Below are 26,607 nucleotides of genomic sequence, written 5' to 3' on the forward strand. Positions count from 1 at the left end.
GACGGGTTACAGCTTCAACGAAATATTACAGTGTTCTCACGACACTTTTCTGTCCTCTACAACTTGCTCTTGACCACAGCCTCGTCCCCGGGAAGCTGCTGAAATTGCTCAAACAGCTTCAAGGCGGCCGGATTCGCCACCGTGCCGCTAACCGCTGCCTTGCGGCAATTGACAATGTGCTTGACGTTGATCTCGCACTTCTTGCCGTTGACCGTGTAGGGAATGTCGGCCACCTCGAAGATGAAGCGGGGCACGTGACGAGCAGAATATGTCTGCCGGATTGCCGTCTTCAGGTCCTGCTCTAGTGCCTGGGTCAGGGTTTTGCCCGGCTGCATCTTGACAAAGAGCAGCACCCTCTCGTCCGCGTCGCAGTCTCGTCTCTGGCCCACGCAGATGCTGTCGGCAATCTCGGCCATCTTTTCCGTGACTGCGTAGATTTCTGCCGAGCCGAACCGGACGCCAGACGGGTTGAGCACACCATCGCTGTTCTGTCAGTATACAACGTCAAAAGCCCAAAGATGTAGACACACAGAGGGAGACTGTACTCACGATCTGCCCAGCATCAACAGGCCGCCCGTCGCCTTGATGCGCTGTACAAAGTCTCCCTGGCACCAGACGCCGACACCGAAGCGCTCAAAGTACGACGACTTGTAGAGGTCCTGGCCTCCGGCACCGTGAAACGTCACCGGCTGGCTGGGAAACGGCTTCGTGCAGACGAGCTCTCCTGGGTTTCCCGTCGCTTCCACCGAGACGTGTTCCGTCTGAGCGCTGTCAAAGATGTCTACTGCCATGCCGAGAGCCTTGGCCTGGATCTCGCCGCGATACACCGGCAGAAGTGGAGTCCCCGCGACGACTGTCCTCGTCCGTTAGCATGATCACGAATCCCAAGACACAACATGCACGTACAGCAGCCTGCAATATCCGTTCCTCCGCTCATGGAGATGAGCTGGGCGTCCGGTGGAAAGGCGACATCGTAGAACCAATCGTACTGCTCGGCTGACAGCACGGATCCCGTCGACGTCATCATTCGAAGCTTGCTGAGATCGAATTGCTCCCCTGCAGTGTGAACGATGGTCAGCTTGTGCCACCTGGATTGCACATGTATCAACCGTCCACCCATCACATACGTGGAACAATGCCTCGCTTCTTAAGGTCTCCGAGATACCGTGGCGACGTCCCAAAGACAGTGACCCTAGAGATGATTACGAAGATTAGTGGATGCCGATACATTACTGGAACTTGGACATATTCCTTACCCTACATCCTGTGCCAGCTCAAGAAGTATTGTCGGGCGAGGATGGAATGGCGAACCGTCGTACAGAAGCATGGACTTTCCGGTCGACAGATTAGCAAAGTTGAGAACCCACATTACCCAAGACGTCTGTGTCATCCGTTAGTCGTGTGAACATGAAAGTGTGGCTAAGCACACATACCGTCGTGTACTGAAAGACCACATCGGTGGGCCGAATGTCATGTTGCAAGACCATATCGGTCTGTACCTTCAAGGCCACCCCCTGTAACGCACAAACGGGTCAGTACACGCGCACAGTACAATGGAAGCTGTTGATGACATACGCCTGATGAGTGGATCATGCACTTTGGCTTTCCGGTCTATGCATCTGGTCAATACATGGGTCCAGGACAGGAGCTCGGGCCGACACGTGGAAGAGCTTACGGTGCCGGACGAGAACAGGATGAAGGCAGGGTGGGAGAACGGCATGAGGGCAAAGTCGAGGTCTCTGCCGGTGCCGCGGCCGAGAAAGGCGTCCCACGTGCGTCCGCGGTAGATGGCCGACGTGTCGACGGCGGCGCCGCAGTACGGGATGACGACGACGTCGGCCAGCTTGGCGCTGACGCGGCCGACGGCATGCGACCACTGGGCGATGCGCTCGGTGAGCGTGACCTGCTTGCCGGCGTAGACGTAGCCGTCGTCGGCAAAGATGATGGACGGGTCGACCTGGCCGTAACGGTCGACGATGGCATCAGGTCCGAGGTCGGGCGATGACGACGACCAGACGGCCCCCAGCGACAGGCTGGCGAGACAGAGCACGATGGCGTCAATCGAGTTGGAGATCACGGCGGCCACGACGTCGCCCGCCCAGATGCCCGAGCTCGCCAGCGCGTCGCGTACACAGCGCACACGTTCACGCAGCTGTCGCCAGGTCACGTGCTCCGTGTCGGCGACGCCTTCGCGCGCAAAGTGGATGGCCACCTGCGCGTCCGGGCCCCGGCGGAGGAGAAACTCGGCCAGGTTGAGCCTGTCGTCAGGAAAAAAGGTCGGCGGCGGGAAGAGCGGTGTGGCCGCGGCATTCTGGTCGCGTCCGGTTTCGTCAGTCTCTTCGCATCTGGGTTGGTAACAGAAATGGCAGCCGGCTTCCTACCTCGCCCTGGAGCATCTTGCCAATCTTGGTCGTGCCTGCTGGGGCTAGTCCCAGCCATTCGTACGCATCGTGCCAAAAGGCGTCGAAGCTGGTGTCGCCGACAGACCATTGGTGCAGATCGTCGTAGGACTGTAGACTGAGGTTGTGCCGCTTGTTGACAAACGACATGAACTTGGCCGTGTTCGTCTCCTCCGGACGGCGAACCTGCCATACCGGGCGGTCGAGCTGGGTGCTAGCCATGTGTGTCTGTTTGTTTGTTGGGAGGTACGGAGTAGTGGTCAAGGACAAGGAGAGCTCTTCGCAGACACTGCTTATTGTAGTCTGTCTTAATCATCTGAATTATTGCCGTATAAGTCCGTGCATCGGATCCAGCCTCAAGCTACCAGCCTCTCTGTCTCCCACGGCTTGTCGGCTAAGCTGCCGAGGGTCAAATCAGCAGTGGGAAGAGCCCATTGGACGATGCATGACAACGGCTAAGTCATTACGGCTCTTCCGGTAGACAGTTTTTGCGACCCGAAAGTGCCTCGGCAAAGACGGACAGAGGGGACCAGTAGTCTTCCCGATATCGTGCATAAGGCAGCATTTTCCCTTTTTCTACCCTTTCTCCTTCCCCACAGGTGGAAATGTTTATCTCGCTAACTTGTACCTTGGACCTTTGTTATCATTTTGTTAGACTTTGTCACCTGCAAAGTGCCGACGACCACTCCTAAAGATATAGAGGGTAAATACCTTCATTTTCTTTCTTCTTTCTCAACTTAATATTTTATTGAAGGCAATTCTTTGGCCTCAAGCTTGGCTGACATCTGCCTTTTCTTTCTCCACACAAATCTCATAATTCTCCACAATCGGTTTCTACCGAAACGAATCACTCGCTCGGCCTTCGCCGACGGCCCACTTGACTCCCCGCAAATAGTCAACCACGTAGTATCCCCAATATCAGTACCACCGTATCCAAGCCAAGTTGGACGTCTGGGGTCGGGAGTCTGGGGTCTGGGGAGACTACAGTAGAGTAGAGCCTAGCTCGAGCTAGTCTCTCCTTTTAACACGATTGCCCCTCAAGCTCTAATATGATACCTTGAACAAGACTGCTCCCTGCCGTGGTCTAGTCTGTTTAACGTAAGGCAGATGCATTCTCCAACCCCCCCAGGTTCATAGTTGTTACCCCGCATAACGTTCGGATGTATGGCCGCTATCCTGCATGACAGCACTCATGGCTATTCGTGCAAGCTTGCCATTTTGCATGATCGAACCACAGCTTTATGGAACACGTGGCTGTAGACTAAGAACCGTGTAGTTGGATCCAGGTGCTTTGTTGCGTGTTTGACAGCTTGTTAGTGGTGTAGAGTTCTCTCTCGGCTAATACCGACCGAGTGGGATCAAGTCGAAGGCAGTCGACCTATCAGTATATGAGGACGTTCGATCCGCGCCTCTTGCAAGTTGCGTTCTTCTTGGAAAGTCCAACACATCAAAATGAAGGAATACAGCGTCTATAACATTGCGGTGAGTCACGTCTTGGACGCCCTCTGAGACACATCCGGGACACCACGCTCATAAAGGCAGGTGGTATGCTTTGCGGCGTTTGGGTCCCTCTTCACGGGAAACTCGTTCGCCGTGTTTGCGTTTACGATCGGCCAGCCGACGTTTTACACCTCGCTCGACCTCGAGAGTGACAGCTCAGCGCCCGGGTACAGCTACACAAACGACATCACCGGGGCCGCTAACGGGGTCTTCTTCGGCAGTGGTTTCTTTGGCTGCTTCCTTGCCGGCTGGGCGGCCATCCGGTTTGGACGGGTGAACGGCTTCCGCATCGCAGCAACGACGGGGATGATTGGGGGCGCGCTCCAGTGCGGGTCGCAGTCGCCAGCCATGTTTCTGGTTGCCAGAGCGGTGGCCGGACTGGCTGCAGGCCACACGATGGCGGCGATGCCGACGTACTTTGCCGAAGTCTCTCCGCCTCAGTCCCGCGGACTGATCACCGGTGCACACGCCATCTTTATCAACATCGGCTAATGCACGGCCGGGTGGATTGGGTACGGATGCTACTTCACGCCCGGATCCACGTTTGCCTGGCGGTTCCCCTTTGCCATGGTCGTTGTCTGGGGTTTCTGTCTCCTGGCCGGATCGTTTTACGGTAAGCCGTTCTGCCATGCACGAAACGGGAATGCCGTTCTGATCAGCGTTCAGTGCCGGAAAGCCCCCGGTTTCTGGTCCAGCGCGACGACCACCAAAAGGCGCTGGAAGTGTTGCTCCGCCTGCACCACAGCGCCAGCGACCCGGACAACAGCTTTGCGCACCAGGAGCTGCAGATGATCGTAGACCGGTGCCGGGCCGAGAAGGAGGTCGTCCGCACAGACGGGCGATGGCGACTGTTTACCAACAAGGCCAACCGTAAGCGGCTCGTGCTCGCCTGGCTGGTGATGGTGGGCGGCCAGAACATTGGGCCGCTGGTGATCAACAATTACAACGTGCGGCTGTACGGGTCGCTCGGTCTGGGCGCGACCACGTCGCTGCTCCTGTCGGCTGTCTACAACACGGTCGGCCTGATCATGGCCTGCTTTGGCGGCCTGATTGCGAACCGCCTTGGTCGGCGGAAGGCTCTGGGTAAGCAAGACGAAGAATTCCCGTGTGCTTGTGCGCGTGTTGCTAACGTGAGGGCGAAGTGACGGGCTATCTGCTGGTGACATGTGCGTTTGCCGTCTTGACTGGGATGATTGGAAAGTACAACACTACACCGACCAAAGGATGGGCTGCTGCTGCCACGACAATGGTCTACATCTACGTGACATGGTGAGTGTCATTTTCATGAGTTCGAGCTGCGGTGTCGCTGATCTGCTGACACATGGTATCACAGCTACAACTGCTTTGTCGATCTAATCCAGTTCACCCTTGCCACGGAGATCTTTCCGACCCATATCCAAAGCCAGGCATCAGCGGTAGCAATCAGTAGTCTGTTTCTCGCAGACATTCTCTAGCTGAATCTGCTGCCGACCGCGACAGCATCGATAGGGTGGAAGTACTATTTGGTGTTTGTGTGTCTGGCCGTCGTGCATAGTATTTACCTGATCTTCAAGCTTCCCGAGGTATGTGTACTATTTCAAGTCTCTACTCATTGTGAGCCTATTCTGACACTGTGCAGACCGGTGGTTGGTCTCTGGAAGAGATGGATCGGGCGATCGACGGCGACGTCAAATCAGACGAGAATGAGAAGAACGAATGGGAGCCAACACATGTCGAGGGGGGTGAAAAGAGCGGTTAGAGGCAAGAGGAGTAGAAGAATATACGTTCGATTCATAGATATATATATTGTATCTCTCTATTTAACGAGAACGACACGACCAGTTACCTTGCCGGCCTTGAGCAGGCCCATGGCCTCGTTCACGTCATTCCAGTCCATCTTCTGGACGGGTACCGGGGCGAGCTTGCCGTCCTTGGCCATCTTGACGAGGGCGTGCAGATCAGCGAGGTTGCCGGTAATGTTGGACGAGATGGTGAGACCCTTGAAGATGTTGCCGACGAGGGAGAGCTCGAGGGAGCCGCCCATGACGCCGACCTGCACCCACTTGGCGCCCTTGGCGACGAGCCCGTTGACGAGGGCAGCAGTGGCGGAGCTGTTGACAAAGTCGATGACGGCGAGGACGGGGCCACCGGTAGCCGCGAGGATCTTTGTGGCGGCATCGGGGCCGGCCGTGTTGACGGTCTGGGAAGCACCAGCCGCGCGGGCTCCGTCGAGCTTCTCGTCACTGATGTCGGCGCTGACGATGGCGCGATGGCCGTAGGACCGGAGGACGGAGATGGCAGCGAGGCCGAGGCCACCGGCACCGATCAGAAGCACGGGTTCGTCGGGCGGCAGTGGCATGACCTTGCCGACGGCACTGAGCGTCGTGATGCCGGAGCAGCCAAAAGTGCAGGCGACAGCCGGATCGAGCGAGCCGAGATCGACGAGATACTTGGGATCCGGCACCACGACATACTCGGCAAAGCCGCCGTGCTGCAGCGTTCCGAGGCCGCGCTGCGCCGCGCACAGGTTGTCCTCCTCCTGGCGGCAGCGCGTGCAGGCAGCACAGCCAAGCCACGGATACACGATCTGGCGCGAGCCCACGGCCAGGCTGCCGGCAGCCACGTCGGGACCCACGGCCACCACCTCGCCACAGATCTCGTGGCCAAGCGCGCGTGGCAGCGTGATCCCCCGGTCCTTGACGTAGAATCGCTGGCCCTTGCCGACGTCGTAGAAGCCCTCGGCCGTATGCAGGTCCGAGTGGCAGACGCCCGCATGCGTCACGCGCAGCAGCACGTCGCGGCCCTGCAGCGTCGGCTTGGGCAGGCGCATCTTCTGCAGCGGCTTGTCCCACTCGGTCAGGGCCCAAACGTCCATCTGGTCGGCCATGTTGGACATGTGGTGGGCAAAGATGTGTTGTGTGTTTGTGGTGATCCTGGCCGCCCGTCGACGAGAGAGCAGAGCCAGCTGCCTTTATTCGCTGCATTCGGCGTTGGCCGACGTCAGAGCGGAAACGCTGCTGGTGGAGATGCGGCTGCAAACGAAACGTGCGGGGATATTTCCGAGAAGGGGAATTGGCCATTCGGGGACTCGGACCGAGGACTGCTTTCGTCTTTCTTTTTCCTCGCTCCACTCGTCATCTTTCCGTCCGGTCGTTCCGTCGGCATTCGACTGTTTCTGGCAGATGGCCTTAAATCGATAGACGGCTTTGCACCAGACTGTCTTGAATGACCTTTGCTGTATTACGTTGGATTGCATCTTCCACTATCTTGCCTTGCTCTATTCTCACCATGGCTGCCCTGGACCCGAAAAGCTTCAACAAGCTGTACTTGAACGGCCAGTATGTCGCTGCACAGAACAAGGAGACGTACAGCCTCAAGAATCCCAAGGACAACAGCGCCGTGACGGACTGTGTGCCGATTGCCGGGGCTGCAGATGTTGATGCCGCAGTGGAATACGCCGAGGCGGCATTCCGCGGGCCATGGAGCAAATTTACCGGCATTCAGCGGACCGAGTGCTTTATGCGTCTGGTCGCACTGCTGGACGAAGAGCTGACGCCCATCCTGACACTGGACTCGCAGACGTCGGGCATTCCCGTTTCGCTGGCGCCCGTGCGCGAGCGCAATTACATCCGCAACTGTCTGATCTACTATGCCGGCTGGACAGACAAGCACAAGGGGGACTACTACCCGGCAGACGATGGTAGGTGAGATGCGATGAGACGAGCGTAGAGAGGAAAGGAGACGTGAGAAATACGAGCGAGCGGTACAGACCATAATGCTGACTAAGCAGGCTTTGTCAAGCTGGTGCGCCACGAGCCGCTGGGTGTATGTGCGGCCATCAATCCGTTCAACGCGCCGCTGGCGACACTGTTTCTCAAGGTAGCGCCGGCACTGGCGACGGGCAACGTGATCATCGTGAAGCCAAGCGAGAAGACGCCGCTGGGGACGCTGGCCGCGGCCGCGCTCTTTGCCCGGGCTGGCTTCCCGCCGGGGGTGGTGCAGGTCGTGACGGGGTTCGGGGCGACGGGCGCGCTGCTGGCGGAGCACATGCGGATCCGCAAGGTTAGCTTCACCGGCTCGGTGGCAACGGGCAAGCGGATCCAGGTGGCAGCAGCCCAGAGCAACCTGAAGCGAGTGACGCTGGAGCTGGGCGGCAAGAGTCCGGCGGTCGTGTTTGCCGACGCAGACATGGAGAACGCGCTGACCTGGACGCTCAACGGGATCCTGGCACGCAGCGGCCAGCTGTGCGTGGCGGCTTCGCGCCTGTACGTGGAGAAGAGCGCGGCGCCGCGATTCATCGAGGCCTACACCGCACGCATGAAGGCGGCCGCTGGTGATCTGGGCGATCCCCAGGACCCCGACGTCCGGCTCGGCCCCATGGTCGACGCTGATCAGCTCGAGCGCGTGCGTGCCATGGTCGAGCGTGGACGTGCCGAGGCTGAGCTCGTCGTCGGCGGCCTGCAGCACGGCACCACTGGCTGCTTCATGCAGCCGACTGTATTTCTCAATCCGCGCGACGACGCGGAGATCTACCGCAACGAGATATTTGGGCCCGTCGCCATCATCAAGACGTTCGAGTCCGAAGACGAGGTCCTTCGGCTCGCCAACGACACCGAGTTCGGCCTCATGGCCGGCGTCTTCACCCGCGACATCACCCGCGCCCTTCGCCTCTCGTCCGCCATCGAGGCCGGCGTCGTCGGCATCAACTGCGTCAGCCTCCAGAGCCTGCAGGCCCCCTTTGGCGGCAAGAAGCAGAGCGGCGTTGGCCGCGAGTTTGGCGAGTACGCCCTCCGCCTCTACACCGAGCCCAAGACCGTGCTCATCAACATGGCCGTGTAGGCGGGGAGCGGTTGTGGTGTTGTATCAAGTTTATTCATATTCAAATATAAAATATCCAAGATCCCTCTCGGGCTGGCTAAACCTACACTTGTAACGTTTCAATAAGCGCATTTTTATTGACTAAACACTGGCAGAAAACAAAAAGTACAGCAACTTACTCTACCATGCTCATCGTTTCGCCTTACTATTGTGTTTACACTATTCTCTTGCCTATTGTAATCTTGCATTTCGCTCTTTATTCGCCAACATTGGCTATAGGTATTGCAAAGTCTTCCATACTCCACGCTACCAAAACAAAACACTAAGATAAAATTATAAAAACATGAAAAAGTACAATCTCATAGCATATGTAGTGTGATTGATGGAACAAAAGATCATTGTGTTGGCGGCTGGCTGATGGGCGGTTGGGACGAGGACTGAGCTGCCAGCAGATCAGCGTTGAGTGCGATAATAGGACGCGGAGGGTCGTCTACCCGCGGATGTGGGGTGGTGGAATGTGACGGGCCCGGATGTGAGAAGCTGCGCGTGACTGTGTCGTGACCGTAGACGTTGGAGGGAGGTGCTAGGGTAGATCGGCGTAGCTGACCAGTGGTGGCAGCCGGGGACGGCGAGCTGGGCTCGCCTCGCCGAGAGAAGAGAGGGGAGGGTGATACAGATTGTCGCGACTTGAAGCTGTTTTTTCGGTGCATATGGTAGTTCTTGCGGATCCTGGCAAGGCCTGGGTTGCGAAGGTATTCAGCGGGGATCTCGGGGAAGTCCTTGCCAGGAGTAGACTCAAAGCCGGAGGTGGTAAATTGTGTCGTGATGGCGTTGTCGAAAACGGTGGCGACGCGCTCGAGGACGCGGGCGACCTTGCGGCGGCTGCCCAAGTCCTCAGTCGGCTTCTCGCTCACGGCAGTGGCGGCTGTCGCGCGCGACTGCGTTCGTGCCGCTTGCGACAGTTGGACGGAGCGCCTGAGGCTGCCGGTATCGTTGTCGACGTCAGAGACGTGTTCAACGTGAGGGAAGGAGTCAGGCGAGGCATCCTCCGACTCTCGGATGGGCCCGCGGCCACGCTCGAGGTCGGCATCGTGGAAATAGCCCTTGTCATTACTGGCTAGGGGCTCTTTGGCACTATGACAGACATGTGAATGTGGACAGTGACAGGGGGTCACGAGGCCAGGCGGCGACGGTGACTGCGATGAAGGTGACGGCTCGTCCGGGTGCTTGTCGTCAGGGTCTCCGCGCGAGAAGATGTGCGGCAGTGACCAGAGGATGGTGAAGCCGGTGCCGACGACGGGGGTCCACTGGCCGACGTTGGCCATGGGCTCGGTCATGTACCAAATCTGGGGGCTGAAGAAGTTGCGCTCGCCGGTGATGAGAAGGGCGAGCACGGCGCCGCCAAAGAGCGGGATCTCGATGGCGCGCAGAAAGGTGCCGATGGTGGCGTTGACCTTTTTGATGTTGCTGCGCACGGCGTGCTCGTCGTGCTCGTCGTCACCGTCGTGCGGGTCATCGGCCGAGCTACGACGCGAGCGCCAGTTGATCTCGACAATGGTGTTCCACATGGACGCGATCGAGAGGATGGCCGGGATGCAACAGGCGGCCGCCAGCAGCGTGGCCGTGTCGAAGCTGAGGGCCGTGGGCACGCCGACGACCTCGATGTTGTTGGCAGAGCCTCCACGCATGGGTGAGAAGGGCCCGTTGACGGTGTCGCACACGAGGCCACAGGTGGCGTTGAGCCGGAGAAAAGCGTCCTGTGAGATGTCGGACGGGATCGGATTGCCGGCATTGTCGTGGGTGCACGGGACCGGATGCAGGCGGTAGAACTCGACCGTGAGGCTGAGGAGGCCGGCCAGCACCATGCCGGTCCAGAGGAAGATGGTATTGCGGCCGGGAGAGAAGAAATACGTGCTCGAGAGCCGGACGGTGACGGGTGCAGCGAGGATGCCGATGGCACAGAACTGGAAGGCACCATAGACGTCCAGATCAACGGCGGCTGGACCGTTAGATATGATGTGCGCTGATGAAGGGGCAGGACGGGGGACATACCGTCATTGTGCAGCGCGGCCAGAACGATGCCGTGGATGGCGGCCACGGCTGGGAAGAGAAGTGCGGCCGCGAGACAGGCATTGCGAATCCATATTTCTTTTCTGGCCAGCACGCAGGCGGCGACGAGGACGTAGTATCTGGTGGGCGGCGGAGGTCAGCTGCCTGGATTTGTCTGCATTTCTTTCGGACCTTCTGTTTCTCTTTTTCTTTTTTTCATCTTCCCTCTTCTTCTCAAAATCCCCACTTACAATATTCGGGATCCAACGCCGTACTGCCCCGAAACTGGCCAGGAGCAGATCACTTGGATTCCGACAGCCGTCGTGTTGTCAGGAACTGGACCCAGGGGTGGCGCCAGCGCCTGAAAAATGGCCGGCATCGTGAAGTCCGAGAGCGCTAGATGTGTGCTGAAATGTGGACAGGAGTCAAGACATAGAAGATCGACGGCCTGGTGGATACAGCGAAGGCGGTCAGTTTGCAGGTCGGCGGAAAAGGGCCGTTATAAGGTCACAGCCATGGCCAAGGCACAGCCTTCAATCCTCCTCTGAGATATGGTGCGCGTAGATGGTGTATCTGGCCTTTCTGGCTGACGAAATCGGTTGCGTGTTGATTTTACGATGATGTCGAATTGATGACTGCCTGACTCGCTGTCCAGAAGATGTTGCAGTCTTTGCCCTGCGCTAAACGGCGAAATTAGGAGCTAAATGGCTGACTGATATAGCTGATAGCACTGAAGGAACAGGAGAAACAGACGAACACCGGGACTTGGTGGAACACCCCCCGTGCCTTCTCTCTTCCGACAGGGCTGCCGTGGCGCAGCATGAACTCCTCGGTCACAGACAGGGGAAGACAGAGCCGCAGATCAGTAAATATGACGACTGTCAGCACGCGAGCACCTGCTCTGTGGCCCGGACCACTCTGTCGCACTGGTTCGTCAGGAAGTCGCGCTACGCCAAATCAAGCAGCTCGCCGACTGCCACCTCAGCCGTCTGTCTGACATGCATCGAGCTAAGAAGGCACCACCGACCACGTCCTCTCGTTATGCCGTCTCGTATCTTTGCAGCTCCTTCCGGGGCTGAGCTCTTCTTGTCTGCGTCGAACATGTGTCTTGCCCCAGGGTTGTGTGCATTGCTAGCTACGAATGACGACGCTGTCTTTCCATTACTACGAGCATTCGTAGATATCCGATACCCCAGCCCCCCCTGTTTATTTTCTGGGTCGCATCACCTGTCTTACTGTCCGTGTCCTTCCGTACCACGGTAGGACTTTGTTCTGCGCATATCCTACGCTCCTTCCCGTTTACCGCCACTTTGCGAAGTACTCGTATTGCTACCTTTATGAGCTAATTCTGCTTGCGCCTGTTTGAAAAGCAACGCGGATAGACCGAAGGCAGAACTCGGTAACCATTGCGATTCATGTTTTACGCTGTTGAGCACGAATTCGGCCACCGAACATGGGTTTCGCGCTCTGCTCCGCCACCCGTACTCCGTACGGTATGTAGTACGGAGTACACAGGTTGGACCCACAAGTAAACTAAACTATCTAACCGCATCTAACGGGTCTCCGTACAAAGTATCAGCACTTGATTGCCAGTCTTCGCGATTCGATTTGCGATAGATACATTTCCCTTTGTGCTACGAAGTGCATACCCACGGATTTTTTGTGATTTTCTCTTACCATAGAAGTCTTTTTCTGACCGAATCGAAGCGTAAAATGTGGCCAAATCACCAGTTCTATGGTGAGATCAGTTAGGCTGAGACTCAAATGCTCCGGCGGCCGTAAGCCCTATAGGGTTAACGAACGGGATTGTGGCTTAGGCCTGACTTTGTGAACACCCCGCAAATATTAAATCGCAGTACGGGGTATATATCCCGGACATTGGGCATGAATTCACCTGCCTCGGCATGATGCCAAACCTGTTCCGCTGTTCTCTCGCGGACGACAAATCTCGGATTACGGGTTATTGATCGTTTGCGCACCATCACAGCCGGTGTTACTCGGTCGACGACTAGACGGCCACTAGGCGCATTACTGGATGTCCGGGCTGCTCTACATTACAGGGCCACCGACTGCAAACGACCGCCTGCTGCTCGCTGTGATCCTTGGTAGCTGAACTCCGATCGCTACCTCTCTACCATTAGTTGGCCACTTGCACCTCACTTCAGCCGCACCGTTGCCCATAGTCGTCAGCGATACCGGTGTCATGTCGAACTACTCGGCCAGCGAGATCGATACCAGCTCGATCCAGTCGCCGCGCTCCATCATCACCCTCGTTGTCTTTGTGCTGACCAGTAAGTGTTACGGTGACGTCTCCGCACTTCTGGTACATTGTGTACTTTACACCACCGCCTACATCTGCTTGTATCCTTCCTGAGCTTATCATCACTTGACTCGATACGGTCGTCTCATCTTCACCTCATCTTCACCTCAACCTCTCAGCATTTAGATTACCTCTGTTTCACTTCCTCTCACTACATCTCACCAGCAATCACCTCTTATCCAAGACAGCCTAATGCTCTCATCTGCCTCAGCCTTAACATACCTGCTACTAGTCACTGACCAATAGACTGTGCCGTCTTGTTCCCCTTCCATGTCCCCTTCCTTCTCCCACTATGGGTCTGCAACGCCATCCTCCGTGTCCTTGTCGCTTTGCGCATTATTTCACCGCCCAGACATCGGCTGCAGAAGCGCTGGCAGTGCTTCAAGTTCCCCGTCAACTTTGTCACCGCGCCGCTGATCGCCGACCTCTTCCTGCTCGCCATCCTCGCCATCGGTCGCGATGAGGTCTATGGCGGCACCATCGGCTCCAACAACATATTCCCCATCGATATCATGGCATTTTTTCTCACCCTCGCCTACGTCGCCATCTCCATTGACGCCTCCGGCCTCGTCCGCTACCTCGCCTTCAAGGTTCTCCAAAAGGGCGGCAAGGTCGGCCACCGCCTCTTCTTCTACCTCTACGTCTTCTTCTTCGGCCTCGGCAGCTTCATCGGCAACGATCCCATCATCCTCTCCGGCACCGCCTTCCTCGCCTACATGACCCGCGTCTCCTCCAACATCGTCCACCCGCGCGCCTGGATCCACAGCCAATTCGCCGTCGCCAACATCGCCTCCGCCATTCTGGTCTCGTCCAATCCAACCAATCTCGTGCTCGCCGGCGCCTTCCACCTGCGCTTCATCGACTACACCGCCAACATGATTGTTCCTGTCCTGGTCACCGGCATCGTACTGTTCCCCTTTCTTCTGTACATTGTCTTCGCCGACGAGTCGCTCATCCCGCTGTCCATCACCATGTACGAGCTCGACGAGGACGCCCGGTCCAAGAAGCCGGTCAACCCCAACATTCCCAACGCCCGCGGAACCGCCAAAGACACCGAGACCCAACAGGCCAACGGCACTCCCAGCAAGCAGCTGTCGCTCGAGGAGATCATGAACCCCTTCCTCGACAAGGGCGGTGCCACCTTTGGCGCCATCATCATGGCAGCCACCCTCATCACTCTGCTCGTGCTCAACGCCACCAGCCAGAAAACGGGCGAGCATCCCGTCTTTTACGTCACCCTGCCTGCCGCTTTTGTCATGTTCTGCTGGGACCTCAGCTTCGGCTGGATCCACCGCAAGGAGACCCGTGAACTCGCCGCCAAGGGCCGCGCTGAAATCGCCGCTGCAGAGGAGGCCGCCCGCGAGGCTGAGCTGGCCAAGTTAACTTGGAACAAACTGGCCGAGCAAGGCTTGCTCGACGAAGCCACGCATACCGTAAACCCAGAAACAGAAGCCTCAGGGCCACGCACGCTTGGCTCCCAAAACACTCCCGGCGCTGACTCGACTCTTTCGACATCGCCAACACGCCCGCTTCAGTCCATCAGCGGCGCGCTGAAAGCTGTCGGAATCTACGTTACGAACGAGGACACCGCCGATACGCTGACAAAAGGCATTTGTCTGTCAAATAGCGTGCGTGGAAAAGGAAAGGGTGCGGTTGTTAGCCATGGAAAGGACGCGGACGGTAAGACTGTCGCTGGCAATGGTCACGTGATGACCATGGGCCATGAGGTCACCGACATCGATGCCGAGAAGCTCTCGAGCCCCATTCTAAGCGGCATGGACACCGAGAGACAAGACACGAGTCTAGACAGGAGCAGTCCAGGTCAAGCGCCGGCCACACTTGTCTCACTCTGTAAGAAGGCATACGTCTGGTCCCAGGAGACCTTTCCGACCGTGACAACTGTGCTGGCGCACCTGCCCTTTGCGCTTGTGCCATTTGCCCTCTCCATGTTTGTGCTCGTGCAGGCACTCGTAAACAAGGGCTGGGTCGCCGTGTTCGCTTATGGCTGGTATCACTGGGTCGACAAGACGGGTACTGTCGGCAGTGTGGGTGGCATGGGCTTCTTGTCCGTCATCTTGTGTAATGTGAGTACTGTTTGGTTACTCGTTGTGTTTTATCTTCTTTTCTTCCCCGGTGCTCAGTCTATACACGCCGTTTACCCGTCCTAATCCGATATCCAGTTCGCCGGCACCAACATCGGCACAAGCATCCTGCTCTCCCGCGTCATCCAAGCTTGGGTAGAAATCCACAAGAGCAAAAACCTGCCCATCAGTGACCGCACCTTCTGGGCTGCCGTCTACAGCATGGCCCTGGGTGTCAACTACGGCGCCTTTAGCGCCGCCTTCAGCGCCTCCCTCGCAGGCCTTTTGTGGCGCGACATCCTCGCGCGCAAGCACATCCGCGTGCCCAGCCTCGAGTTCGCACGTGTCAACCTGCCGATCATCACCATCTCCATGATCGTCGGATGCACCGTGCTCATCGCAGAGATCTATATAATGCGAAACGACAAGCCTATAAACTTCTCAAAACTGTGACCAAGTGTTTGGTTCTAGGCGTTTCGGGTTGAGCGAGTTATTTCATGATGATTTGATGTTACTTTCAAACAATCGCACGGCGTATTACGCTGTTCCTTGTGAACATGTATGATTTATAATCACAGCGAATTATAGTTACAGACTATGAATGACTTTACCTTGAAGGGTCTATAAACCAGCAAGGTAATCAATTACGTTGAATTTTATAGTAACTTGTGGGATTCGTTCTTGGCATTGCAATTAGAGATGCAATGTGAGATCTACGCAGCATGCCAAAACTGCCCTGATACTCCGAGCGTAAAGATACCTACGTCCATGGAAATCCTATGTGGCACGACCAACATTTGAAAGAAACGAATAAACGGCGTCGACTACGCACTGAAAAAGAGGTGGACATCCTTAGGAAGCAAGTGATGTCGGAATGCATGGATTAAATCCAAAATTCTGGGAAGTGGTGTCTAAAACTAGCCCGAAGCTACAGCAGCACCCGCAACGGCACAGAACAGCAGATGGTGAACGAAACTGGAATACAATTTCCATGACGACAAATTGGTGTCGCACATTAAACTGAGCCCTGAAGGCTTCGGTATCAATGAGCCACCAGCGTCCTTCGCACATATGCCTCAGTCGATCAAGTCCGAAAGAGCCGTTAGACTGGCTTATTATAACTTACTGTAGATCCACTGCCGAATCGTTAGTCATTCTTCGGCGGCTGTACAGTTTCGGTATGCGCAATTGCCAGTAACGTGTACGATTTGCTGCGTCGTAGGTTTGAAACTTCAATGGCCTAGTCTCTCGCGCAGCCCAACTTCCCTTTTGACTACCACTGCAATATAGCGTTTTACAAAGACGGTAAATCAAACAATCAACGGCCAGCACCGAGATATTGATGCAGCGATTTGCAGTCACTTACTACACAGCGAGACTGGCAGCGCCCACAAAAGTTTGAGTCTAACCGAGCGCTACGGCGTGACGAAGTTGACCAACTTCCTGCTCTCTAGCCAGCCGGCCAGCCTAATTCTGCACGTTGCTGCCATCACCGCGTGTGTTCTCCTTTGCCCTCTTATCAGTCCACTAAAATATAACATTTTCTTAGTCCCGCCGCCATAGCGACAGATGATGATGCAGCAGATTTAAGCGAGAGACTGTGGACAGAGTAAAGGGTTTTGATCTAGACGTTCCGGCCAGGTTAGGGAAGGCACTTTGAAATCTGGTTCTCTGCACATGATACTGTGGAAAAGAAATGGTTGCATAATAGTCATTGGGCATATAAGTTGAAGTACTCTCCCCAATAGTGAGACAAGCTCGTAGTAAGAAGTCCCTAACCAAGCCACCACCATGGCGCAGATCCTAGTTTTTCCCCATTTTCCGTTGGTTCAATTTTTTCAAGGCTGATCGACGTTTTGCATCCCTTTTTAGTACTCCGCAGCCGGCATGTTACCGAGATAGGAAATTTGTACCTGGAGAAGTCACATTCGTAATTCTTCCGGTCTGCTAACGTCTGCATTGATCCTTCCATTGAATTTCTGAACTAATTTCCTTAATCGTTCAACTTCTCCGAAGCCTTGTACAGCAAATACAGACACGTCCCGTTGCCAATCCACCATGTAATGCCCCGGATCTGACTCCAAAGCGGGTGGTCAATCAGAATGTACACCAGTCCATAGGCCACCCGCGCTGCCGAGTATACAAGTCCGGCACGGTTTACTACATCCCGGTTGACGCCGGAAAAGGTTGCAAAGCCTATGGCCGTCGCAAAAAAGGTGAAATTTTCGACCGCATTGGCATGTGCCGATTCATTGCGCTGCAGCATCTCGAGTTGCCAGCGTTGGATCCGGCCCGATGTGACTGCGCTTTCGCCGTATTTGGCCAGGTCGTAGCGTGGTGACGCGTTATGGTCAAGGCCCCAAAACTGCTTTAATGTACGCGACGAGAGGACGCCATAAGCGAAAATAAAATGAAAGCAAAGGTAAGCCGGCGCGTGATTGGTCAAAGTAGGGGCCATGACCGCCGCGAGACCGAGACCAAGGCTGGCAGTAACGGGTGCCATGTTTGAGTGGTGACAGTAGAAGAACAGCTGTGCGATTGGATTATCAGACGTGCTGAGCTGAAGGGCAAAGTCACCAGACAGTAAGACGAGATCAAGGACGAGATTTAAATGCAGCACCGGCAGAATTGTAGGTCGGTGTACGGCTTTGGGAGAAAGGGCGCCGGATATACGAAGAAAAAGGAAAAGACATGATTACTAGAAATGCTCATAAAATGCTTGGAAGGCTGATTCCTTCTTCGTGTCGGGAGGGAAAAGCTGAGCCGCTTGGGGGCGAATTGGTAGTGAAATTTTGATTGGCTGGGTCGCCTGAACGACTGACTGTTGACATAAAAATGGACCCATTCTTGTCACGTGCAGGACATTTTGCGGGACATTTAATCGAGTCTGAATCCGATGATTCCTTGCAACTGTGTTATCACCACCCGACAAAACCCCGTCAAGTAAGGGTGCGTCAAGGATGAGATAAAGTGCGTATATAAGGGAAATCAAGTTTGATAAAGTAACTACCGCTTTTGTGAAACCCGAGTACTTACTGACGTGGCTGCGCAAGCGGGCTACTGCCAACTATCTAGGGCAGCTTTTATCCTTTCTAGCATCTCGCCCGTAGTCAACGCGGCAGGTTGGGCAGTGAGCGACAGCGAGAATGAGGGCAATAAGAGGACGGGCATTGTTAATGATGCGGCTATGACACGAAAGAAACGCCGACGAAGGCCGGAAAAGGGATCTTCGGATCGAATTGGAACATTGATCGGTACATAGCAAACATCGAATACCGCAAATGATATGGCAACGGAGTAAGGATCAGCTCTACAAGTCATCAACGAGGAATGGAAGCGAACACCTAACCACACGAAACTGTCACTTTGCAGGATCAAAAGTAGAAAACACATGAAGTAGATAGCGTCAACTAGCATCACTGACCTTTCATATCTAGTTACTTCAATCAATTTTGAGCTACGGAGTATAGCTTTCCTACTGATAACCCGTACTATGGAGTACACCGCGGTGATGTCGGCCTGCAGCATTGGGAAAGCCGTCCGGGCATACAACGCCACACGTTGCAGACCGCCAGCTGCAACGGTTGAACTGGATTCCAGTCCAGCCACCCAACTCGTGTTTCTTGGCTAGCGCGCTACAATACTATGTAGCATAATCCACATGCAGTCACCGACATTTATACACGATGACAGCTTCAAAACTAAAGGACAGAGATCGACAGTAGCCAAATGGCGGAGGTTGGAAGTGGATGAACCAGTCAGTCCATAATCTGGAGCTCCATGCCTCTTCCAGTGAAACCGTTGCCGTATGTTGATCGGCTCAGGGCTACGTGTTCTTTATTACTATGTATAGCCCCCGTTATCCGTTGGCTTAAATGTGTTGGGATGTGGGTATGTGGGGGCGATGAAAGTACTCTAAAGGTGGGCCTCTCGGGCCTGCGCCACACGATGTACTCCGCCCCTGCATGTGTCCTCTTCGGGCTGCCTCCAACGCAGTCGTCTGCGTCCATTAGAGAGGCTCTTCTCAGGAGTCCGGAGAGAAAGCTCAGCTGCTCTGCTCTGTAGATCTTTACTTCATCGCGAGGTCCTTCTCAAAAGATGGATATAGGAGGCCTCGGCTTCTACATAATACGGAGTCCGATGTAGGAGCAGGGGTATGTCGTTTGTGGCACGTCCCCTCGGTATTCCCGGTTGAGACGTGGATGAATGGCTCCATACAAGTAAGCATACTCGTACCAAGCCTCTCCCCACTCTGTTTGCTAGTGGGGTGGAAAATATCGTGAGCTTTGATGCCTTGGACTTTGGATATTGCCGATTACGAAGCGCGAGCACGAGTACATAAGAACGCCCAAAGCCCAAAGTTTTTACCAGAAACTTGAGAGGCATTCACAGACACCAAACAACAACTTGCACTCCTTGCACTCATCACCGGTCACTATGGAAGACAACAGATACGGCTACGACCGCCCCGGCGGTGAGGCCAACTCCTACTACTCCGACGGACAGCAAGGCCGGGAAGGATACGGCTCGAACCAGTATGGCAATGATCGCAACGAGCGTGAGGAGCACGAGGGCGGAGGCGACCGTGGCATCATGGGCGCACTGGTTGGTGGTGCAGCCGGCGCATATGGAGGCCACGAGCTTGGCGGCCGGATGGCGGGCCACAGCAAGACTGGTACTGTGCTCGGTGCCGTCATGGGTGCCTTTGCCGGCAGCAAGGCCGAGGGTGCCATCGACGACTGGCGTGATGACAGGAAGGAGAATGAGATGCGAGAGGATATGAGAGAGGACGACGAGAGAAGGCGAGAGGAAGCTGAGCGGAGGCGGGAGGAAGACGAGAGGAGACGAGAGGATTACAACCACGAAAACCAGGGCTACAACCGCCCGACGGATTACGGCTCCAACAGCCGCAGCATCGGCGGCGGCGGTTTCGCCGGCAACTTCAGCTCGTCCTCCCAGGGCGCCCGTCTCGAGCCGTACGGCGATTACAACCTGACGGTCGAGTGCAGGACCCCAGAGGGTTCATTCCGCGTGAGCACCATCAGCCTGAACCGGTACATCGGGAACTCCAACGGCAGCTTTTGCTGGTCGGCCGGTGGCGGTGGCGGCGAGACTACCATGGTCGTGCAGCAGGGCGAATACCTCCGGGAAATTGCTGCTCGGTTCAACTGCTCGTATGAGGACATTGCCCGCATCAACAACATCGACAACCCCGATATGATCTACCCGGGACAGGTTCTCCGTCTCCCTGGCGGTGGCGGCGGTGGCGGCAACTTCGGCGCGTCGGCGCAAAATGTCCGCCTTGTCGACGATGGCCGCAGGCTCGAGGGCGAGCTTCGTCGCAGTGACGGCGGGTGGGACGTGAGCTCGATCATCCTAGACGAGAGGATAGCGAATGACAACGGCAATCTGCGGTTCATCTAAAGGTTACTTTTCCAGGCAGCTCTTGTCGAGAGGGAGGATAGCTAGAGCGGCTTTCTATGTTTAAAATCTACATCCGTTTTGAAGCAATGTTCGCTTGCACTTGAACTCGTGTAGTCATCCCTCTGATCTCTCACTCGTGGCTTAGTCATCCGCATAAAAAGACACGAGGGGGCGGCAATGTGGATATTTAGCCTGAAGCAGATCCGTTGACTTTGCGATGAAAACGTCAATTATACTTTGCGGGCTGGACTGTCAGAGTCTAGATTTAGTTACAGAAAATGCTGTGAATGTTATTAATTACGTCATAATCTTATCAGAGCTCGCTGTTAGTTGCCGTTTCGTCGTCAATCAATGGCTATAAAAGCTCCACCATAAGATGAATTTATTGATGAGATCTACGGCCGTAAGTTTTTTTAGAAGCTGCAAGTCCTAGAAGTTTATCTGAAATTACTTTCACTGTCTTGGCTCGGACATCTGCCACAGCTATGAAGATCGCCATTGCTGGTGCTGGCGATGTTGCCAAATATCTGACGGAAGAACTCCTTCTTGTCGGACATGAGGTTGTCGTGATTTCAAGGCGGAAACCCGAGTGGTTTAAGCGAGACGACGTGGATTTCAGAATTGTTGAATACGCAGTTACGGCGCTAACCAAGGCTATTGATGACTGCGATGGACTTGTATCAACCATACTCGACTACAGTATGCGGTTCGCCGATGCCCACGTTGAATTAGTGGAAGCCTGCAAGAAATCACGGAAGTGCAAGCGGTTCATCCCCTCCGAATATGCCGGAAACACCGACGAGTTTCCCGATGAGCCTTGGTTTTACTTTGCCAACCACAAGCCGCACCGCAAGCTTCTCCGGGAACAGACGGAGATTAAGTGGACGCTGTTCAACATGGGCTGGTTGACCGACTACATGATTCCGAAACGGCTGCGGTATATCAAAGACATTGGGGAGAAGCACCCCATCAACTTAGACGACAAGACGGTCATAATCCCAGGCACGGGAGAGGAGCTTGTTGCGTTTACCTCTATTCGAGATTCTTGCCGAGCCATTGTCCGTTTGTTCGACTTTGATCAGTGGGATCCGATCATCTACGTCTGCGGAGAGACAACAACATGGAACAAGATTGCTGCCACGATGGCAGAGCGTGTCCCCGGTATTACGGTTTCTCACCGCTCGCAAGAAGAACTCCAGAAAAAAATCGACGCCGCCGAATCGGAGGACAAGGTCATCGCGGCACAATACGACATGTGGTCCATTTCTGGTGCAGGTCTCTTGCCAGAAGGAAAGTTGACTTCTCAGAAGAAGAAGTACTTCGACGGATTGCAGTTCAGAACTATTGGGGAGTTTCTAAGCGATGCAGACAAGTCTGATGGGAAAATTGCCGTGTAACATTTGTATTTTGAAGTGCAGTAGCTAGGATAAGACCAACATATTCATATCTCGGAGTTACTGGTTAGGGCCACACGCCTCACAAATTGTCCACAAACGCTCTGATGTGAGTGGCAATCTCGCCCGGCTTCTCCATTGGCGACCAGTGAGCGGACTCGATGGTGACTTCCTGGAGCAGGGGAACCAGGCCGGCAGCTTTGGCCGGGCTCATGACTTCGGGCCGGCAGACGGCATCTTGCGTGCACATGACGAACAGCAGAGGCACGTCGATGGCGAGGTTGCCGGCGGCCAGGGCGATGTCGGACGGCCGCTGTAGGTTCTCAACGGTAGCCTTGTACATCTGCAGGGCGGAGGCGAAGCCGTCGGCCCGAAACTGGGCGAGGAAGCGGTCCTTGCGGGAGGGCTCCTGGGCATACGGCCTGAGCGGCACGTCGTCGCTACCGAGGAGAAAAGCGCGCATGGCGCCGGGCGTGCAGAACATCTTGCGCATCCAGTCGTCGACGTCGCCGTGCAGGACCATCCACATGCGGTCGAGGTGGCTGTCGATGACGGAAGCGCCGTCGGGAGCTGTGAAGAGCTCCCAGTACGAGAATTGCGGGTAGCCAAAGGCCTGCTCGGTGAGCGCGTTGACGGTCTGGAGGTCGAACGGTTCGGCCGACGGGACCATGTAACCGGTGTTGAGCAGGACGACGGCGCGGAAGAGCGCGCGGTGGCGCAGAGACGTTCGCTGCACCAGGGCGCTGCCCCAGTCGTGGCCGATGATGACGGTCTCGTGCTCGCGCTCGCCTTCAGCCGCCAGGATGTCGGCGAGATCATCAGCCTGGCCGTCGTAGGCGTACAGGCTCGTATCAATCGGCTTGTCTGTGCCGGCGTAGCCCAGGCAGTCCGGCACGATCATCTTGTTCGGCCGGTCGGCCAGGGCGGCCAGCACGTCTGACCAGAGATGGGCCGAGTCCGGGAAACCGTGAACAAAGAGTAGGGCCGGATGCTTACGGTCAGCATCGCGCGATGGCGAGACATAGTACGTGTACCGCAGCGAACGTCGCGTCACCAGCGTCTTCGTCTGGAAGCCGTCCATCGTGTGCAAGGAGTGATCCGAGACAGCCGCAGACGACGTACGATTGCTGACTTTCGGAAGCGAGAAGACGTCCAAGTGGACAATTGTGCACGGACCACATCATGGACTTATACCCGGCCCCATCTTACTGTACGGCCGTCATGTTCGCCCGAGTGTTCCCATCTTGCTTCTGCAGTGGGCCGTGGCCATATATTAGTCATCCATCTTTCCTCATGTGTCCAACGGTCATAGCTCTACGCGCCTACCTTCGGTCAAGGCCGACCGAGCCCAACTGTCGATCCTCTCGGCCCGCATCTCCGTTCAGCTATCGAGCAGACAAACCGGAGATGTACTCCGTAATAACACGTGACCCACGTCCTTTGTGCCCATACGTCCTCGGTACTGGGACTACCGTCTTGGTCGACGTTGCGGGATTCACCGAGTGAGGCCATAACGGAACGGGCTTGCCCCAGGTCCACAGGAATAGCCAAGGGTGATGTGCCCCGTGGGGAAATATGGGGTAGTTGAAAAGTACACAAAGCCGAGGGGATATAAAGGGAACCCGAGAAACATGTTGGCCGGGTTTGGGATGGTAGTACCCAGTCAAGCTCCTCTCAAACCAATCCCAGAACAGACGACGTCTCCAGAACAGCCGATTGCAAGACAGGCAGCACGATGGGTGGCAAGAGCGACTTCAAGGTCGTGATTGGCGGCGGCAGCATCTCGGGCCTGACGCTGGCCAACATGCTGCAGATGCACGACATTGACTTTGTCCTGCTGGAGGCGTACCCGAACATTGCGCCGCAGGTGGGAGCGAGCATCGGCATCCTGCCGCACGGCAACCGGATAATGGACCAGTTGGGGCTGTACGGCAACATCACGGCGCTCTGCCCGCCGCTGGACTCGTTTCACTTCCGCGACAAGACCGGGCACATCATCAGCGAGTTTTACGGCATGAACCACTCCATGTGCGAGCGGCACGGCTACTCAATTAACTTTCTCGACCGCCAGCAGGTCCTGCAGGTGCTCTACGACAACATCAAGGACAAGACCAAGGTGCTCACGAACAAGCGGGTCAAGAACGTGGACGTCAGCGACGACGGTGTCTCCGTCCGGACCGAGGATGGCTCAACGTACCACGGCGACATGTTGATCGGCGCCGACGGCATTCACAGCACCGTCCGGTCGGAAATGTGGCGGATCGCCGATGCGCAGCTGCCGGGATGGATTCCGTCTGACGAGAAAACATGTGAGGTTTTGTTTCTTTTCTTTTTGTTTCGCTTTTTTTTCCTTTTTTTTTCTCGTTCCTTTTCTCTCTTGAATCCTCCCTCCTAACAGCCCCTAGCCGTGCCCGTCGACACACTCTGCATCTTTGGCATCTCCAAGCCCTGCGAAGGCATCGACCCGGGGGCTTCCAACTCGGTCTTCCGGAAACACCAGTCTTACATCGTCAACGGTGGTCCCGAAGGCCGGGTCTACTGGTTCTACTTTGAAAAGCTGCCCAAGTGCGTCTACGGCAACGGCATCCCGACGTACACGAAAGAGGACGAGATTAGGCTGCTGGCGATGCACGAAAACGACCCGATCACGCCGACGCTCCGGTTCAAAACGCTGCTGGACCGCCGCATTACGTCTGTCATGGTGCCGCTGCAGGAATACATCTTCCGCAAGTGGTACTACAAGCGAATCTTTACGCTTGGCGATTCTGCCCACAAGGTTCGTTTTGTCTCACTCTCTTCTCTTTCATTCTCTTCTTTCTCCCATCACTAACTCGCCTCGAACAGTTCAACCCGATCTCGGGCCACGGTGGCAACGCGTGCATCGAGTCGGCGGCGACACTGGTCAACAACCTGCTGCCGGTGCTAGACGCGGCCAGACGCCGGGGACGGAAGCCGACAGTGGGCGAGCTCGGTCATGTATTTTCACAGACGCAGACGATCCGGCAGGACCGGGCACGGCTGCTGAAAGAGCACTCGCACGACCAGCAGCGGATGGAGGCACTAGACTCGCCGCTGCACGAGCTGGCGGCCTTTTACCTCGTCCCCCTGATGGACAATGAGGATATCACGTTCAAGTTCTCCGGCAACATGCCGCTGGCCGAGAAGCTGCACACGGTGCCGATCCGACCAGTGCCACGGCTGGTGCCCTACAAGGACGAGCTGCTGAGCACGCCACAGCCTCGGGGCGCGGCCACCAAGTGGACGCTCATCGCCTTTTACCTGGCGATTGCCGGCCTGGTGCACTACGGCATGTGGACACGGTCGGCCTCGTACGGGCTGGACCGACATCTGGGCGCGATCTTGACGACGGGCCACTTTGTGCCGGACCCGGACTTTGTGCTGAAGCGGACGTACGTCGGCATCCGGGCGATCGACGACTATCTGGTCTTTTTGGCGGCCATCTTCATCACGGGCGTCAACGGGTGGGACCGCACGTTTGGCATGCTGCAGCTCTACTTTCTCGGCATGCTGGTGCAGCCGATCGCGATCTACACGGTCGAGGCTTTCCGGCGCCGCAACAAGGTGACGCCACTGGCGCTGATGACCGTCTGGATGACGCTGGTGCAGGCGGCCGGCGTGGGCATCTACATGCCCATCTACTACGCCATCTACACGTTCGTGTCCGAGCCGGAGCCATACTGGTGGCCGTTCAGCCGCGAGGTCAAGGTCCAGCACGCCCGCTCGCTCATGGCCGCCCTCCTGCTCGGCTACGTCCTGCCGACCGTGCTCATGTTCGTCCCCTGGGGCTCGCCCGAGACCGTCCAGAACTTCGAGGCCCTCTGGCAGGTCGGTCCCATGCTCGTGCCGCTGCTCACCAGCCTCTTCGGCTGGTGGTACGCCCGCACCCACAACCTCAAGGCCGTCGCGCCCACGGCCCGCCAGGTCTTCCCCGACTTCAACGCTCTGCAGCAGGTCTACGTTGTCAGCGGCGTGCTCGGTGTGCTGCTGCACATCTACTGCCTCGTCCGCATCAGCTCATCGCCCGACCTCTCCTTTACGGCCGTCTTCTGGCCCGACCTCTCCGCTCAGCCCAAGGAGCTCGGCGAGGGCCTCACCGCCCTGTTCCTGACCGACTTCTGGGGCTTCGTCGTCGCCTCGTGGGCCTGGCTCATCATGGCTGTCTGGGACGTCCGCCGGATGGGCCGCTCGACTGTCGACGTCACCAAAGCCGCCGTGCTCATCACCCTCGGCCACGTCTTTGTCGGCCCAGGCGCCACCATGTCGGCTGTCTGGTACTGGCGAGAAGCAGCCATGGCCAAGACCACCTTTGCCGATATGTAGACGCGAGGGTGCGGACAGATGTCTGCAGCGTCTGGAGCTGTGCGTGCCGGCGTGGTGGAGCTGATATGGAGATGGAGCGTTGTATTGCGCATGGATTGTCCTCAACTGCCCACAGCCAAAATCCCACCTTCCTCACTTTGCTCAGGAAAGCCACCGAACATGATTGAGCTAAGTAGGCGGTGCTTTACGAATTATTCTGTGTTTGGGAAAAAGGTATTTTCTCAAGGGACATGTTTGAGCCATTTAGGTCCTAAAATTAGGCTACTTTCATCTAAGAAGTTCATAAATCGTCGGATTATGGG

General features: G+C 56.2%; 11 protein-coding genes across 11 annotated transcripts; 6 read left to right on the forward strand and 5 right to left on the reverse strand.

Moving 5' to 3' along the window:
• Window positions 1-56: 56 nt before the first annotated feature.
• On the reverse strand, window positions 57-2,621 carry CMQ_6959 (acetoacetyl-synthase; the record flags this gene model as incomplete). The annotated part of the gene is made up of 9 exons (XM_014320645.1): window positions 57-483; window positions 550-853; window positions 907-1,056; window positions 1,128-1,192; window positions 1,257-1,381; window positions 1,434-1,514; window positions 1,576-1,611; window positions 1,676-2,311; window positions 2,382-2,621. The coding sequence occupies 9 exons, from the start codon at window positions 2,619-2,621 to the stop codon at window positions 57-59; spliced, it is 2,064 nt and encodes a 687-aa protein (XP_014176120.1).
• Window positions 2,622-3,851: 1,230 nt separating this feature from the next.
• CMQ_6609 (major facilitator superfamily transporter sugar) lies at window positions 3,852-5,637 on the forward strand (the record flags this gene model as incomplete). The annotated part of the gene is made up of 6 exons (XM_014320295.1): window positions 3,852-3,881; window positions 3,942-4,359; window positions 4,566-4,982; window positions 5,042-5,168; window positions 5,233-5,314; window positions 5,518-5,637. 6 exons carry the CDS (start codon window positions 3,852-3,854, stop codon window positions 5,635-5,637), a joined length of 1,194 nt encoding a protein of 397 aa, XP_014175770.1.
• A 57-nt stretch (window positions 5,638-5,694) lies between these two features.
• CMQ_6612 (alcohol dehydrogenase) lies at window positions 5,695-6,774 on the reverse strand (the record flags this gene model as incomplete). Its single annotated transcript, XM_014320298.1, has 1 exon — window positions 5,695-6,774. The coding sequence occupies one exon, from the start codon at window positions 6,772-6,774 to the stop codon at window positions 5,695-5,697; it is 1,080 nt and encodes a 359-aa protein (XP_014175773.1).
• Window positions 6,775-7,166: 392 nt separating this feature from the next.
• CMQ_6937 (aldehyde dehydrogenase mitochondrial precursor) lies at window positions 7,167-8,717 on the forward strand (the record flags this gene model as incomplete). Its single annotated transcript, XM_014320623.1, has 3 exons — window positions 7,167-7,578; window positions 7,669-8,012; window positions 8,121-8,717. 3 exons carry the CDS (start codon window positions 7,167-7,169, stop codon window positions 8,715-8,717), a joined length of 1,353 nt encoding a protein of 450 aa, XP_014176098.1.
• A 374-nt stretch (window positions 8,718-9,091) lies between these two features.
• On the reverse strand, window positions 9,092-11,124 carry CMQ_6860 (uncharacterized protein; the record flags this gene model as incomplete). Its single annotated transcript, XM_014320546.1, has 3 exons — window positions 9,092-10,695; window positions 10,749-10,885; window positions 10,997-11,124. The coding sequence occupies 3 exons, from the start codon at window positions 11,122-11,124 to the stop codon at window positions 9,092-9,094; spliced, it is 1,869 nt and encodes a 622-aa protein (XP_014176021.1).
• A 1,656-nt stretch (window positions 11,125-12,780) lies between these two features.
• CMQ_6775 (putative arsenite efflux transporter) lies at window positions 12,781-15,599 on the forward strand (the record flags this gene model as incomplete). The annotated part of the gene is made up of 4 exons (XM_014320461.1): window positions 12,781-12,850; window positions 12,887-13,036; window positions 13,312-15,149; window positions 15,246-15,599. The coding sequence occupies 4 exons, from the start codon at window positions 12,781-12,783 to the stop codon at window positions 15,597-15,599; spliced, it is 2,412 nt and encodes an 803-aa protein (XP_014175936.1).
• Window positions 15,600-17,139: 1,540 nt separating this feature from the next.
• On the reverse strand, window positions 17,140-17,649 carry CMQ_6694 (uncharacterized protein; the record flags this gene model as incomplete). Its single annotated transcript, XM_014320380.1, has 1 exon — window positions 17,140-17,649. One exon carries the CDS (start codon window positions 17,647-17,649, stop codon window positions 17,140-17,142), a length of 510 nt encoding a protein of 169 aa, XP_014175855.1.
• Window positions 17,650-19,583: 1,934 nt separating this feature from the next.
• CMQ_6839 (glutamine-serine-proline rich) lies at window positions 19,584-20,570 on the forward strand (the record flags this gene model as incomplete). Its single annotated transcript, XM_014320525.1, has 1 exon — window positions 19,584-20,570. The coding sequence occupies one exon, from the start codon at window positions 19,584-19,586 to the stop codon at window positions 20,568-20,570; it is 987 nt and encodes a 328-aa protein (XP_014176000.1).
• Window positions 20,571-21,055: 485 nt separating this feature from the next.
• On the forward strand, window positions 21,056-21,967 carry CMQ_6685 (f420-dependent NADP reductase; the record flags this gene model as incomplete). The annotated part of the gene is made up of 1 exon (XM_014320371.1): window positions 21,056-21,967. The coding sequence occupies one exon, from the start codon at window positions 21,056-21,058 to the stop codon at window positions 21,965-21,967; it is 912 nt and encodes a 303-aa protein (XP_014175846.1).
• A 79-nt stretch (window positions 21,968-22,046) lies between these two features.
• On the reverse strand, window positions 22,047-23,045 carry CMQ_7009 (epoxide hydrolase; the record flags this gene model as incomplete). The annotated part of the gene is made up of 1 exon (XM_014320695.1): window positions 22,047-23,045. One exon carries the CDS (start codon window positions 23,043-23,045, stop codon window positions 22,047-22,049), a length of 999 nt encoding a protein of 332 aa, XP_014176170.1.
• A 654-nt stretch (window positions 23,046-23,699) lies between these two features.
• Window positions 23,700-26,305, forward strand: CMQ_6740 (FAD-binding domain containing protein; the record flags this gene model as incomplete). Its single annotated transcript, XM_014320426.1, has 3 exons — window positions 23,700-24,273; window positions 24,370-24,740; window positions 24,809-26,305. The coding sequence occupies 3 exons, from the start codon at window positions 23,700-23,702 to the stop codon at window positions 26,303-26,305; spliced, it is 2,442 nt and encodes an 813-aa protein (XP_014175901.1).
• Window positions 26,306-26,607: the final 302 nt, after the last annotated feature.

The sequence above is a fragment of the Grosmannia clavigera genome (assembly GCF_000143105.1).
Source record: "Grosmannia clavigera kw1407 unplaced genomic scaffold GCSC_108, whole genome shotgun sequence".
In the NCBI taxonomy this organism is placed as follows: Eukaryota; Fungi; Ascomycota; class Sordariomycetes; order Ophiostomatales; family Ophiostomataceae; genus Leptographium; species Leptographium clavigerum.